A 16,513-nucleotide genomic window follows, 5' to 3' on the forward strand; every position below is an offset into this window, starting at 1 on the left:
TGATGATGTCAGCTAGTTAAATAAATTTAAATCCCTAAACTACCCTTGACCAATGTTGAAGATGAAGGAAGGGTAGTATTGTAAATTTAATTCTAATGTTTTAATACAAGGGTAAAATAGTCCTTTCACACCAATAACTAACAGCAGACTTGAGTTTTTCAAAAAACAAGGGGTAATCTGAGTTTCGTTTAAAAATCAGGGGGTGACGTGTAATTTACTCTAAAAAAAAAAGGAAGTAGTTTTCTGTCCGAGAGTGTGGCCTATGCTAGCAGTCCCATGTGTCTATCTCTCTCCTCCTCAAAATAAGGGGCATATGTGTCTTTTTATATGGAGAAGAGAGAGATAGACTCATGGAAGTGCTAATGTAGGCCACACACCCCAACAAAAGCGTGTGGTATATTACCTAACTACCCACAAGGACAAGGTGGCAGTAGTCTTGCGAATCTCTGGCATCCAAATTATGGGTCCCACCAAACAAATTTCCTATAAAACAATGGTTCCAGCCCTTGATCTAAACGATCGGACGACTAGAAATACATCAAATGGCTCAAATTGCCCGATCAAGATACATATTTAGGTCAAATTCATTCGAATGATTGGACAATCCAGGTTTGATATTACAGAATATGGACTGTATCTGTAGTAATAGATTTAGTAGTAGTAGCTTATGTACGCTAGGCTTGCTTGTAGCGAACTACCTCAGATTCCCCATGGTTTCATGCTCTGCTTTTTTTGGTTTACAGAATCGTAAAAAGCTTCAGAAATTATGTTCTTCAGAGAATCACAATGTCTATATAAGAGAGAAAAAGGAGAAGAAGCAATCGTCTGATTCTCCTTCTTTGAGAGCGTTACTAAGAGGTTCTGTTATCATGACATGACCAATTGCAGATAATTTTCCCAAATTAACACTTGTTCTTGAGAAGATTGGGCGGACGAATTTGGGATAAAGACTTGTACTCTCTTCTTCAGTTATTGCTCTTCTTTGTAAGTTTAACGTTTTCGATTTATCATTTTCTGTTATGATTGCTGCTATGGCGGATTAAATTCTAAAATCATTGGACGTAGTAGAGCTTCTGGGTATTTTTGTTCTTGGGTTCTAGCTTAGAACCTCCATCTTTGGGGTTTTCTTTCCTTCTTTATCTTTTTGGAGCAGAGTTTTCTGTTTGTGATTTTGAATTTGGGCCGTTGTTTTGGAACGCTAGAATTAAAAAAAAAAGAAGAAGCTGTTTGTGGTTGCTTTTTTAGGTTTTATTATTTTGGTAATTGAAAGTGAAAAGCGGAAGTGTAGGGTGTTTAACTGATTGCTTCTCTTTTTTGGTTTTAGGTTATTGGAGAGGAGACAGTCCCTCTGATTGGTGTTTTATAAGACAACTGAAACTTTGGGTGTTGTAAGATCGAAGTTTTGAGGATTTTGGAGTAATTTTTGTGTATTCCAGTTTTTGGAAGTTTCTGCAGGACAGTTATAGAGGAGGGGCTCCAGATGTTTTGGTGTGGACTATGTTAAGTTTTACAACCCTAAATGTTAGAAGCAGGGTATGATGAGCCAGCTTCTTTTCTATGTGTGTTGACTATTGACTATTTATTAGGTATCTTTTGTAATTTGTTTACTGTGTTTATGAGTCAGTGGCGATGGGTTAGCAGAGGATGTGGAGAAGGGACTGAGTGAACATGGAGAATTGGGTTACTGATTTCTAACTGTGGGTTGGGTAATAAATCTGTTGATTAGTATTAGTATATGCAGGTCTTATAGAATACAGAACATTATATTGTGAAGCAAAAACCTTTCCTAGTGCTAAAAGGGTTTAAAATTTTCTCCAAGGGAGAAAGATGCAGCGTGTCCGAGTTTCATCCGAGCAATCTCCAGTACATAGGCTAGGAGATTCCCAAATGACATTATCACCCAAGTTTAGACTGGCTTTAATCCAGACACCTTCTTTCCTGTCTTCATCTTCAGAAATGGAGCTCTCATTGGATGGAGTACCTCTCATTCCTGGCCTTCCTGACGATATTGCCCTCAACTGCCTCCTCCGGCTGCCAGTTGAGAGCCACCCAGCTTGCAGAGCTGTATGCAAGCGATGGCATCTGCTGTTACAAAATAAGGAGCGGTTCTTCACCCGAAGAAAGGAGCTAGGCTTCAAAGACCCGTGGCTCTTGATCTTAGCCTTCAACAAATGCACAGGAAAGATCCAATGGCAGGTCCTAGACCTCACCAGCTACTCATGGCACACCATCCCAGCCATGCCTTGCAAGGACCGCGTATGTCCTCATGGATTTAGATGTGTTTCCATTCCCCATGAGGGTATCCTCTTTGTCTGTGGGGGCATGGAGTCTGATATGGAATGCCCCCTTGATCTCGTCCTAAAATATGAAATGCACAGAAATCGTTGGACTGTGATGAACCAGATGCTCACTGCAAGATCTTTCTTTGCTAGTGGAGTGATTGATGGCTTGATTTATGCTGCTGGAGGGAACAGCACAAATCTTTTTGAGCTTGACTCAGCTGAGGTTCTTGACCCCATCAAAGGGAATTGGCGTCCCATTGCGGATATGCGCACCAACATGGCATCCTATGATGCTGCAGTTCTAAATGGAAAGCTTCTAGTGACTGAAGGCTGGATTTGGCCCTTCTTGTTCTCTCCTAGGGGTCAGGTGTATGATCCTATATCTAACAATTGGGAGAGTATGGCTGTTGGGCTAAGAGAAGGCTGGACAGGTTCCAGTGTTGTGGTTGATGGCAATTTGTTTGTGGTTTCTGAGCATGAGAGAATGAAGGTGAAGGTTTACGATGTGGAAACTGATTCCTGGGACACAGTTACAGGTCCCCCTGTACCAGAGCAGATATGCAAGCCTTTCTCGGTGAATTCCAATGACCGCAGGATCTATGTTGTCGGCCGCAACCTTCATGTTGCAGTGGGTCACATCCAGTGGCAGAGCATCATTTGCAGTTCTGGGAAGAAGCAGAGATTCTTTGTTCGGTGGCAGGTATTGGAAGCACCAGAAGCCTTAAATGACTTAACACCATCTAGCTCTCAGGTTCTTTTCGCTTAGATCTTTTTTCTTTTTCCTGAAATTTTTGTTTCTTCTCGAATGATTTGTGATCATTGATTTCCCGAGCTGTAAAATTGTATAAATTAAGAACTGTACATTTTTATTAGTTATTTTGACTACTCGTTGCTACAATAATGAATGATGTTACTCAGTTTACCCCGAGTTTGTTTGATATTTCTTTCACTGTTTACTCCATCATGTTTTGCTTTCTCACTCATCAATATGGTCCTCAGACAAATGTTGTGTTATAACCCCTATATGCAGCAACAAATGCTGTTGGGGACATGGTAGAACTGTTACAAAAAGGGCGAAGTTGATAGAATTATTTATATATGGATATAAGTCAGCAAAAAAATGTCATTTTATGTATTTGAATATGCATGTATGAATGTCTGTATATATTGGACTTTCAAATTTTTTTTGGGGGGGGGGATAATTAATTGTGTATTTATAAAGAAGAATAATCTAGTAAAATAAGAGTTAAATATGCAAACATACCCACCCATGAAATCTTAAATGCACTTGTAGAAGGACATCATTCCCATAATATAGCATAGGACGAACCACAACTCTGTTTTGCTAGCTCATCAGCCATCTTGTTCACACTTCTTGGCCTCTATTGTAACTGGAAAATCATCCAGGAAGCTAAAAACCTATAGACACTGAATTTTGCCCCTCTTAACCAACCCTCATAAACAAAGATTGGTCGTACCCACTAAAAGAGGTATGACCAAATAACACCCATTCTAACAACTAAATACAGGTCCCCCGCTTTCCGGGGCATTTCCAGCTTGATTTCCAACATTACTTACCTCTGATATTGATATCATCGAACAATTTGCGCGAAATCCTTTTTGGTGATTCCTGGATCGTCAAATTTTGATGACCGGATGGGAAGATATCACCTCCAGTAGTTTTCCTGCAAAAATATTCAACACTCTACTGAAAAGAGGTGGTTCTGGTAGTGTCAAAATTTTGCCAGCAAATCGGCCGATTCGCAGGCGAAAAAATAGCTATTTTGCTGGCGAATTCAAGGTTTCATTAGCGAAATGCCCCTTTTTGCACCAGCGAAACCTCAAATTCGCCGGTGAAATCTTCCTCCCTTCTACGCCTATAAATAGCAAGTCAAAAGAAGAAAAAAAAACAGATAAAGAGAGATAAAGGAGAAAAGGGAAGAAGAGAAGAGATAGGAGATTCTGAGAATTTGCCCTAGAAATCCCCAACACACCTTTGGAGTCAGAATTCTGTAAGAATCGTCGTAGAAGCGTCGAAACTCTGCCCAACCAGGTCAATCCCTTTTAGGGCCAAATAGTTAAGTTTCCTAACTCCCTCCTTTATTTATTTACGTTATGCAATAGTATAGATTTCCTTTCCAGTAGTTTTCCAAAACCCTTATTTATGCTGTTATAATGCTGAAACTACCATAATCGTTAAAGTCCCCTATTTATGTCGTTATAATGTTGAAATTATCATAAATAGAAAATTTTAAAGCCCCCCTATTTCTGTCGTTATAATGTTGAAATCTCCATAAATAGAAATCGTTAAAGTTCCCTATTTATGTCGTTATAATGTCTATTTAGTATTTTCCAAATAATAAAATATGTATGTATGTTGTTGTGCTGCCCAAATGATTTCCAAAACATTTAAATAACTATCTTATATATTCCGTTGTGCTGCCCAAAATTGAAATACATATACTCTGATTAGTAATCCCGGCCCCAAAAGGAATCTTTTTGGGGAATTCCGTTAAACTCATGGTCATCGTCATTGGATTCCTCAAATCATCCCCATAAATGAGAACTCCTGAAATGTCCGAAGCCATACCCAATTTCCGGCATGCTTCACTTTACCGACAAAGAAGGCCAAAAATGGATCTTTTGCTCTCTGCTCTCGCTCCAATGGTCATATCTGCTCGAAAAACTCCAGGCGAGTACAAGGATATGAGCTCCTCGCTCACCTTGAAGGCCCTTGTTGCTTCATCAGCGGGTCTTTCTCCAGGTCTAAGAAGCCTGGTTTCTCAATGAAAACCAAAGAAGAAATCTCAGGTAAGTAACTCCCCACCCCCGATTATCTCTATCCCGGTCTATCTCTATCTACCCCTTTAAATCTCTCTACCTCAATGTAGCTCTATCCCTATCACCCCTGATTAGCTCAACCTCTAATCTTTGGTTCTCTCTCCTCCAAACCCTCGACTCTACCACCCCAGACATTCTCTACCGCCGCACGTAAGTAGCACCCTACCCTATTACCTCCGATTTTCTCTACCTCCAATCTATCACCCCACCCCCACCCCGAATATCTCTATTGCCCGTAACTCCACCCTACCCACGACTATCTCTATCCCCCTGCAGATCTCTATACCCCCGATTTTCTATTTCTCTATCACCCTCGATTTTCTCTACCTCCAATCTTCGATCACCACTCCTCCAAACCCACGATTACTGCTCCGATTTTCCATTTATCTTTCTCACCTCCCACAACCACCCACCAACTCCGAAGATCTCTCTATCCCCCTCACTTATCTCTTTCCTAGATCTCCCCAACCCCACAGCCACGCACACCCCTGGTTTGCCCCAACCACCCACATAACCTTCGATTTCTCTTCTCGCAAATATCACCCCAATCCCACTTTCTTTCTCACGGCCACTCGCCTCAACAAATCTCTCACACTAACCCTGTCCATACCCATTTTGCACCTCTCAATTAACTCCCCCTAAAGCTACGACTCTCCAGCCCTCAATTCTCTTTCAGCATAGCCCTACTCCTCCACCACACCCCTAATTCTCTCACACCTGACGCGAGGGTGTACCCATAGTGTCGTCGTCCCCAAGCTTCGCTTCAGTACATTACGGTAAGAAATTTTCAGCACCTTCGAGTGAAGGACTGCTTGGATACTATATGGGTTTCGTGCTCTACAATGGTAATAACCAGTGGATTAGCTGCTACTGCAGTAATAACCTTCTATTTTGTTTATTTCGTGTTTTATATTGTGTGCAGTGAAGCTGTATCCCTGTGGCTGTTGTTCAAATTTAGTTCGATTTTATATCCGTTGTTTGCGTTACTATTACCACTATACTTACCTTTGTGCACTTCAAGTATGTCACTTGTATATTTATGCAGCTTCTACTATGTACATTTTGTCATTGTCTGCTTGTTAATCTCATTTCAAGTAGTTAAATTTGTGATTCCTTCTTTTGCTATGTGATGTTGAAGCTTTAAAGTTGCCCATGTCTTTGTTATTCGCGTATTATCTCACACTCCATCCTCTATCTCTATTTTCTTATCTTATTGGTGCGTCAGGTAGGCAGCCGACACCGTTACTATATTCAGCCAATCTCTTTTTTGCATGGATCCTATCTCTTGAGTTTTCTTTTAAGTCCCTTACCCAATCATATATGGCATGGACCCTTCTTTTTTGTTATTCTCTTATTGAGTTCTTAGTATTTTTGTTTCATGGATTATCATTCTTCTTCTAGGGCATCCCTTGCTTGTGACGTGCCGCTTCGTTGCCCGTTTATGGTGTCTCGTAGACAGAGGCACATGCACAATGGCCATGGGGTGTGTGCCATGAAATCTAGTACCTAAGTGAAGGATTAGATTTACAACTTGGAACATTGGATCTTTAACGGGTAAGAGTATGGAGTTGATTGATGTTACGAGGAGAAGAAGGATTAACATTGCCTGTATTCAAGAGACAAGGTGGAAAGGTAAAAAGCTAAAGTTTTGGATGACTTTAAGCTATGATATTCGGGAGACCAAAGTAATAGAGGTAGAGTAGGTATAGTGGTAGACAAAGAGCTAAAAGATGATGTGGTGGAGGTTAAAAGAGTTGAAAATAGGATTATTTCCATCAAACTTGTGTTGGAGAAAGAAGTTGTCAATGTTATTAGTGCCTACACACCCTAAGTAGGATTGGATGAAAGTAGTAAGCTACTATTCTGGGAACACATGGATGGATTAGTTCCAAGGCTTTGGGTAGGGAGAAAAAATTATTATAGGAGGTGATTGAAATGGGCATGTCGGGAAAGATCGTAGAGGATTGAGGATATGAAGGTGTTCATGGAGGCTAAGGGTTTGGGGAAAGGAATGAAGGGGGAGTATCAGTCCTGGACGGCTGGACTTCTGATGCAGATCCTAGCCTCCTCGAATTGAAGAAGCCACCCTAAGCCTAGGGTTTTAGTAGGAGCTTTAGTTTAGTTTATTTCTATACTTAGTTTTTATTTTGTGTTTTTAATTGAACCGGCTTAAATTGGTTGCATCCAATTGGTTCAATTGGTCTAATTTAAGTGAAGTGATCCTATTGGCTAAGAGGTTCTTATATCCTATTGACTAGTAGGGAATCTTCTTTATTTTTAAGTAGTTTAAGTTGTTTTTAAGTCATTAGGGGTAGATGAGTCTTTTCTTTTAAGTTTTTAAGTTATTTTTAAATTGGTCCACCTCTCCACGATTTTAAGGAGAGATTTACATTGTAATTGATTTTGGAATAAGGCCTTTGGCCTCTTATTTAAATACAAACCGTGGGAGAGGCTCCCCCACCTATTATGTTTAAAAAAAATCGATCTCCTGCTGTTGGCCTTGGCTGCTGCTGCTTCTCTCTTCAGAGACATGTCTTGTGAGTCATATCAAGACCCTTTGTGAGTCATATCAAGGGTTAGGGCTGGTGGACTCTGGCGACTCCTTGCATCTTGTAGATCGGGAGGTCCTTCTTCTTCTTCAATCAAGTTTCTCCAAGCTGCCATTGAAGAATCTGCATATTCCAGTAAGTATTTTACAGTTTATTCATCCCCTTCTTCTCCTAATCCTCTACAGCCTACCCTAACATCCCCCCTTCTATTTTATTTGAATTTTCTGAACCCTAGTTCACTTACAGCCTTAACCATCCGTTAAAATCCATCCAATTTTTAATCACAGCATCCTTGCATCCACCCCTACACTCGATCTCAGTTGCAGCCGCAACTGTCCATTAAAAATCCCTAATTCCCTCCATCACCATGAAGACCTACAACCCTAAAGCTTACCTAGACCTAACCAGCCTACAGAATCTAACCCTATAACACTCGAACCTTCCCCATACTGCCCTTATCACTCGGCCAGAACCCCTGTCCAGAATTCCCCCTCCCAACCCTAAATTGATCTCTTTTCCTAACACCTAAAACCCAAAACCCTAATCCTAGAATTTCAGAATTTTAATTTTCTGTTTAAACCTAGTTAAAACCTATATCATTAGCTTCCTTTTGATCTGCACATCATTATTAAATAAAACCCTAGCCCCAACTCCTAGTCCTAACCCTAATTCTGCCCTAATTAGCCTAAGCTGTCCCAATCGGCCAGCCTTTGTGTGTGACCCCGTTACCCTGGCTCCTAGTGGGATTACTCCTACCTAGGACTACATCAAATTAGTATCAAAGCCATGGATGTATATGGCATTCCAGTTCTGCCTCCTCCACCAGATGAACAAGGTTTATTTGCCCTACCCTCAGATGATAGTGATGATGGGGCTGATCATTATGAAGCCTTGGGTGAAGATTATGAAGATACCCGAGGAGTACATGTTGTAGCACGTATATTGATGGTTGAAACTGAAGGTGAAGATTGGCGACGTAGCTGCATATTCTATACTCGTATGAAGGCTAGAGAACGCACTGCTCAGATTATTGTTGATAGTGGCAGTTGTGTTAATGTGGTTTCTGAAAGATATGTGCTGAAGGCCAGTCTGAAGCGTGAAAAGCATCCTCTACCTTACAAGGTTGCTCTGCTGAATGGCAACAAATTAGAGGTAAATGAAAGGTGTTACGTTCCTTTATAACTCCAACACTATGCTGAAGAGGTTTGGTGCGACATCATCCCATTGCAAATGACTGATGTGTTATTGGGAAGACCATGGTTATATGACAACGATGTTGCTATTTATGGAAGAAAAAATTAGTGTGTGTTTCAACACAAGGGACAACAGATCATTCTAAATCATCTTAATCTACCCTTCGAGATGCGCGAACGACAAATTATGCGCACCAACTAGAAGGGGACAGATTGTGAGAGTAAAGTCTTAGCTGTACCACAGAGGGAATTTGAGCAGACCAGCTATGATTCAGGTCTGATCCTAGACGTGGTTACACAACAAGTTGCTGCCCAGCCTGAGGTCAAGTTAGCACAGCCCATCAAGGAGTTATTGCATGATTTTTCTGATGTAGTGTCAAAGGAGCTGCCAAACGAGTTACTTCCACTGAGAAATATTCAGCATGTAATTGATTTGGTGCCTGGTCTTATTTTACCAAATCTGCCAGCCTACAGAATGAGTCCTACAGAGCATGATGAGCTCAAGAAGCAAGTCGGAGAGCTGCTCCAAAAGGGTTTCATTCAAGAGATCCTAAGTCCTTGTGCTGATACAACAGGAAATGAAGAGGTGATTTCACAGGGAGACAATGACAAGCAAGTTGCTGTTCTTGAAGAAGTGGGGCTGAATGAGAAGGTTATCAATATTGAAGACCCTATGGAGGTTGAACACATTGACTTTGTGATGCCCCCTTGGTTCTTCGAAGAGAAGGCCCCACGACTTGAAGACCATATTCCCACTGTTCTAACCTCAACAGAATTCTGCCAGGGAAGTATTGAAGCTACTGCCCACATGTTGCTTCCTCCTCCTCATCACAAGGTTCGTGGACGAGTTTTTTTACACAAGCATGGTACTTGGACTCCCACTCATGATGTCAACAAGCTCAGCCCCAAGTTGCCAGAGTGTTGCATGGATTTCACCCATTCATTGGAGATGAATGTTTCTAAGTCGGGGAGAGTTGATGCAGATCCTAGCCTCCTCGAATTGAAGAAGCCACCCTAAGCCTAGGGTTTTAGTAGAAGCCTTAGTTTAGTTTATTTCTATATTTAGTTTTTATTTTGTGTTTTTAATTAAACCGGCTTAAATTGGTTGCATCCAATTGGTTCAATTGGTCTAATTTAAGTGAAGTGATCCTATTGGCTAAGAGGTTCTTATATCCTATTGGTTAGTAGGGAATCTTCTTTATTTTTAAGTAGTTTAAGTTGTTTTTAAGTCATTAGGGGTAGATGAGTCTTTTCTTTTAAGTTTTTAAGTTATTTTTAAATTGGTCCACCTCTCCATGATTTTAAGGAGAGATTTGAATTGTAATTGATTTTGGAATAAGGCCTTTGGCCTCTTATTTAAATACAAACCGTGGGAGAGGCTCCCCCACCTATTATGTTTAAAAAAAATCGATCTCCTGCTGTTGGCCTTTGCTGCTGCTGCTTCTCTCCAGTGACATGTCTTGTGAGTCATATCAAGACCCCTTGTGAGTCATATCAAGGGTTAGGGCTGGTGGACTCTGGCGACTCCTTGCATCTTGTAGATCGGGAGGTCCTTCTTCTTCTTCAATCAAGTTTCTCCAACCTGCCATTGAAGAATCTGCATATTCCAGTAAGTATTTTACAGTTTAGTCATCCCCTTCTTCTCCTAATCCTCTACAGCCTACCCTAACATCCCCCCTTCTATTTTATTTGAATTTTCTGAAACCTAGTTCACTTACAGCCTTAACCATCCATTAAAATCCATCCAATTTTTAATCACAGCATCCTTGCATCCACCCCTACACTCGATCTCAGTTGCAGCCTCAACTGTCCATTAAAAAACCCTAATTCCTTCCATCACCATTAAGACCTAAAACACTAAAGCTTACCTAGACCTAACCAGCCTACAGAATCTAACCCTATTACTCTCGAACCTTCCCCATACTGCCCTTATCACTCGGCCAGAACCCCTGTCCAGAATTCCCCCTCCCAACCCTAAATTGATCTCTTTTCCTAAAACCTAAAACCCGAAACCCTAACCCTAGAATTTCAGAATTTTAATTTTCTGTTTAAACCTAGTTAAAACCTATATCATTAGCTTCCTTTTGACCTGCACATCATTACTAAATAAAACCCTAGCCCCAACTCCTAGTCCTAACCCTAATTCTGCCCTAATTAGCCTAAGCTGTCCCAATCGGCCGGCCTTTGTGTGTGACCCCGTTACCCTGGCTCCTAGTGGGATTACTCCTACCTAGGACTACATCAACTTCGCAGTAGCTTATAACCTTTCCATTGTGAACACTTTTTTTTCAAAAAGATAGATGATCACCTAGTTACCTATAAAAGCGAGCATCATGCCAGCCAAATAGATTTCCTCTTAACAAGAAGGACCGACAGACTGTACTATAAAGACTGTAAGGTTATCCCTGGAGAGGGCCTAACCACTCAACATAGAATGGGGATCCTGGACATGTGCCTCACTTCTCAGAAGCGTAGGATATGCAAGCCTTCTTGTCCTAAGATTAAGTGATGGAAATTAAAAGGAGACTTCTTGAGTCCATTTTCGGATAAACTGATCAAACAAGGAAAGTGGGATCTTGAGGGAGACCCCAACACGATGTGGAACGAGATGGCAGGTTGTATAATGAAGGTTGTTAAAGAGGTGCTGGGGGAAACGAAAGGTATTCGACATGCCCCTAGAGAGACCTGGTGGTGTGGGATGATGGAGTCCAAGCAGCCATTAAGACCAAGAAAGCTTGCTTTAAGTTATGCCAAAGGTCTAAAGAGGAAGAGGATCTAATAAGATACAAGCATGCCAAAAACGAAGCCAAGAAGATTGTGGGGAAAACAAAAGTGAAGAAATATGATGATCTCTACAATAATCTAAACTAGAAGGATGGGGAAAAAGCTATTTTTAAAATAGCAAAAGTGAGAGAAAGGATGACCAGAGATTTAGACCATTTTCAATGTATTAAAAGCGAGTATGGCAAAGTTCTTATAAAGGATGAGGACATTGAAGAGAGATGGAAATAATACTTTTACGAGCTCCTTAACAAAGACCCCTCGAGTGACGGAGCTGCAGAAAGCGTCAAACATAAGGATTCCTCTTCCTGTAGATATGTACGCAAAATTAGGATGCCCGAAGTAGAAGATGCAATAAGAAGGATGAAAGTAGGCAAAACTCCAGGCCCAGACGAGATCCCAATTGAGGTGTGGAAGAACGTGGGACTTAGTGGTCTATCCTGGCTAACCAAGTTGTTTAACAAGATTATGACCACTAGGAAAATGCTAGATGAATGGAGCAGAAGCTTTGTGATCCAAGTCTACAATTACAAAGCAGAAATTCAGAATTGTAATAACTTCAGGAGCATAAAGTTAATGAGCCATATGAAAAAGTTATGGGAGAGGGTTATTGAAGCTCACTTGAGAAAGGAGATTAGTATATTGGAAAACCAATTCAGATTTATGTCAGGGAGATCATCAATGGAGGCAATTGTCTTATTAAGGAAACTCATGGAAAGATATAGAGAGGGAAAGAAAGATCTTCATATGGTCTTTATAGATCGGGAAAAAGCCTACGACAGAGTTCCTAGAGGACTAATCTGGAATATTCTAGAGAAGAGAAGAGTATCATGTAAATATGTAGACATAATAAAAGATATTTATGCTGATGTGGTGATTAGCGTTAGAACAATAGGGGGCCAAGGTAGTGAATTCCCAATCTCAATTGGGTTACACCAAGGATCAACCTTAAGCCCTTATTTGTTTGTACTTGTCAAGGTTGACTAACCAGAAGCATACAAGGGGAGGTCCCATGGTGATCTTTGTAGATGATATTGTTTTGGTAGATGAGACAAAAGCAGGGATTACCGCCAAATTGGAACTATGGAGAACAACCTTTCAAAAGGCCTGAAGATAAGTAGAATTAAGACCGAATACATGATGTGTAACTTTAGCAGCTCTGGAATGGATAATGAAGTGGTGGATATTGAAGAAAAGAAGATCCCGTAAAGTGACCACTTTAGATATTTGGGATCAATCGTAAACAAGAAAGGCGACATAGATGACGATGTTGCCCAAAGGATTAAAATAGGGTGGGTGAAGTGGAGAGGCGCGACCGGAATATTGTATGATTGGCGTATCCCTTTAAAGCTTAAAGGAAATTTTTATAGGACTGTCATTAGACCAGCTATAATGTACGGGTCAGAATGCTGGGTTGTGAAGAGGCCATATAAATAAACTTGGTGTTGCAAAGATGAGGATGTTGAGGTGGATGAGTGAGAAAACTAGGCAGGATAAAGTAAGGAATGATCATATTAAAGCTGGGTTGGGAGTAGGTCCGATACATGATAAGCATAGAGAGAGTCATTTGAGGTGGTATGGCCATGTTCAATAGAGGCCTTCAGGGCCCCAATTCGGAGGAGTGACATGATATGGATTGAGGGAACCAAAAGAACCAGAGGCAGCCAGGCAGGCCTAAGATAACCTTAGGAGAAGTGGTGAAGAAAGACATGCTTAGCTTAGGCCTTGCTCCTAGTTTGACCTCAAATAGAGTTGATTGGAGATCAAAGATCCATGTGGTCGACCTCATTTAGTTCGACTTTGTTGTTGTGATGCTTGTATTACACTCCTCTTCGAGACCTAGGGCAGAATGTTGGGCAATTAAGAAGTAGTACGTAGCTAAGAATGGTTGATGCCCTAGAGTTTGTGTCGATGCTGTAGCCCCACCCCCTCTTTTATTTGTTTAATTTTATTCTATTGACACCCATTTAGTTTGTGTCGATGTTGTTTACCCCACCCCCCTTTTACTTCCTTATTATTATTCTATTATCTCTTGTAGGATCCATGTAGCTGATGACCCCATTAAGTTGGGATAAGGCTTGGATATTGTTGTTGTTGTTGTTGTTGTTGTTATGATCAAGGTATTTCCTACATTCCCGGCTTCCACATGAGTTATGCAAGTTTATGTTATTTACTTCCAGTACCTTGCCATGCATATACCTGCTTTCAAACTGTTCTTGAACTACGCTCAGCTTTATCCTTAATGAGGGTATGTAGGCAGCCTGGGCAGCTATATTAATGCCCAGATTCAATCATCTTTCTCCTTTCCCCCTTCTCCCCTTTTTGACATAAATATATAATACTCGACCTAGCTACCTAGATTAGGACTAGATTTACTATTTTAAAAAGAAGCATGTTAGTTATTAAGCAAGTAATATTAGTATGAATGCAGGGCGGGGCTGGGTGTGTAAAAGCTTCCCAGAATGTAACCTTGAACTTACCCAAAATCTAGAAACGATATCTACATTATCCATTGTGAGTCAATTTTCTCTTTTAAAGAGAGAGAGACATGTAGGGGTCCTAGACCCTTATCTAGGTGGTGACTCTTTAACATAAATAGAATATTTCAGGCTACCATAAACAAAATCCTCGTCGTCGTCTCCCTTTCCATAGAAGTGCAGAGAATGAACCACGCTACGGTACGGAGTTATCAAGGAATCTCTTGCAACCTACTAGACCTAGTGGACCTGGTATAGTGAGCATAGCCCCAAGGCTATTCTTCCTTATCCAATCTGTATATTTACTGTATTACCTTCTATTATTGCATGGTTAAATCCTTTAGTCAAAGGGTCCACCCCCTCCTTTTCTAATCTTCACCTTGTGTGCGGATTTGCTTATTAGTACGCTGGACTTTATTGTCCAACTACTTTAACCAAATGTCGACTTGTATTTGTTGAATTCCAATATTATGAGGTCCTGGAAATGATTTATGCCAAAGTCAGAGAGATAATTGAGTCAATTGCAGAACTACCGAGAGATGTTCCTGTGATAACAAAACTTCCTGGGGAATTATAATGACATGTTACAACATCTCAATATTACTGCTTATTTTCATCGGTTGAAGGATGATTTCCAAATTTGTTGTGCAAAAATGTCTAGTGAAGTGTTGGATTAAGAAATGACATATGCGATCTTAGACTAGATATAGTTTTGATATTGTATCTGATGAAGTCTTCTGTATTCTTTTGCCCTCGGGGCTTTTAAAAGTTCTTGGAAAATTTGCTGGCTTGACAAAATGTGCTTGCAAAAGGATTTCTCGGGGGGGGGGGGTTGTTATCACTTTGTTGTACGTCATATGAAGAATAAAGGTTCCAGCAGTATCTGGTTATTACCAATCAATGGTGATTTGACAAAAGTAAGAGAGTATGTTAGAGAACAAAAAGGATAAAAATAAAGAAGGCTGTCCTTGTCTTTGCTGTCATGCTTAGAGTGGAAAAGAGCTTCTATTTTTATTAATTATAGTCAGAAATCAGATTTCAGGTCTTTTGCCCTCACATGGCTAATCTGTAACCCTACTAACATGGCTAATCTGTAACCCTACTAACAATCTCAGGCTTCTAAATTTTCTAATTTTAGCCATTGCTTACAACTTAAATAAATTTGAACTTTGCAGCCAATTACCTATGGCCCACCATTTTAGGTTGCTGGGTTCCTAATGCTCTTAAGTCACTCAGGACTTTCAGAATGACGTTTAATCCAATTTTAACTTAAACTGACTGATTCCCTGGTTAATAATGATGACTTTAGCAATAAATTAAAGCTAGAAACAAGAAAAGTACTTGAACTTTGTTCTTAGAAAGACCCTTATTTTACTCCTGTATCAAAAACTGATGCTTGAGATTATTTCTGTTTTTTATTTTACCAATATCTGTTGCTGATCTGCATTGATCTCTCCATATTGGAGTGTTCTTGGGTTTGAGGAACTGCATTGCTTTGGACCATCTTTCCGGAGTCCATGAAATATTCCTTTCTCTGGTTATTGGATTTTAATCATCAACCACTTGATCAAGACACTTTTAAACTTGGATTTGCATCACCATGAAGTAGTTCTTGTCTAAGAGTCTGATTTTACATATCAGATGATCGGATACCTGCCACTTTGTTGCACATCCTTCTTAATCTAATCTGCAGCAGCATTCATTGTGATACACGAATCCATACTTCATGCATGCTTTGACAATTCCATGCCGGAGCAATCCTGCCTTCTGTCTAAACTGTTACCAGATAAAAGTATCATTGGGAACCTTTACAAAACTAGAGCCACATTCTAATTTATCATCGTCACCAATAGACATCAATTTTATTGTTTTCGGTTCTTCAACAATAATTAATTCAGTATCCTCTAAATGTTTGTTGTAGATTGTTGATCAATCCCACTCCTTGGAATGAGTAGTCTCACCCACTAATTGCAAATCCCACTCTGAATTCACAATAACAGTTTGAACTTTTGGATCCTTGATAAATTCTTCATCCTCATATCTAGCTTTTGGCAAGCCTTACTGTTTGGGGATCACCTTCAAGTACTTCACTGGGACTTCCACATGTTCTCCGTGGTGTAGTTTGTGGCTTATACATAGGCTGCTTGGTTGTCCTTTGCAACTCCATCACCTCAACTTCTTGTGCATGGTTTAGTCTTTGTTTATGCACACTTTCCTGCTGCATTGGCTTGGCTCTGATACTAATTAATAGCACCAGCTCAAGCAGACTATTACAGATCAATTGTGATTTGATCTGAACAAGAGAAACATTTAGATAATAGAAGGATAAAATAAAATGGACAGTAAGAGTAAGATTATTCTGGTCGGAACAACCAGGTATGGAGTGGAAG

The 16,513-nt window shown here is 40.3% G+C and overlaps 1 protein-coding gene and 1 long non-coding RNA gene across 2 annotated transcripts; both read left to right on the forward strand.

The window, feature by feature from the left end:
• Positions 1-747: 747 nt before the first annotated feature.
• On the forward strand, positions 748-1,534 carry LOC122640503. Its single transcript, XR_006329671.1, has 3 exons — positions 748-984; positions 1,246-1,289; positions 1,325-1,534. It is a non-coding gene; the product is annotated as an uncharacterized LOC122640503 (long non-coding RNA).
• Positions 1,535-1,648: 114 nt separating this feature from the next.
• On the forward strand, positions 1,649-3,228 carry LOC122640502 (F-box/kelch-repeat protein At1g30090-like). Its single transcript, XM_043833717.1, has one exon. It carries the CDS (start codon positions 1,828-1,830, stop codon positions 3,046-3,048), a length of 1,221 nt encoding a protein of 406 aa, XP_043689652.1. The 5' UTR covers positions 1,649-1,827; the 3' UTR covers positions 3,049-3,228.
• Positions 3,229-16,513: the final 13,285 nt, after the last annotated feature.

This window comes from Telopea speciosissima, chromosome 9 (assembly GCF_018873765.1).
Source record: "Telopea speciosissima isolate NSW1024214 ecotype Mountain lineage chromosome 9, Tspe_v1, whole genome shotgun sequence".
NCBI classification, from domain to species: domain Eukaryota; kingdom Viridiplantae; phylum Streptophyta; class Magnoliopsida; order Proteales; family Proteaceae; genus Telopea; species Telopea speciosissima.

Bases quoted from the DNA above. Each gene is read 5' to 3' on its own strand.
- LOC122640502 (XM_043833717.1), top strand. From the start codon at position 1,828: ATGCAGCGTGTCCGAGTTTCATCCGAGCAATCTCCAGTACATAGGCTA.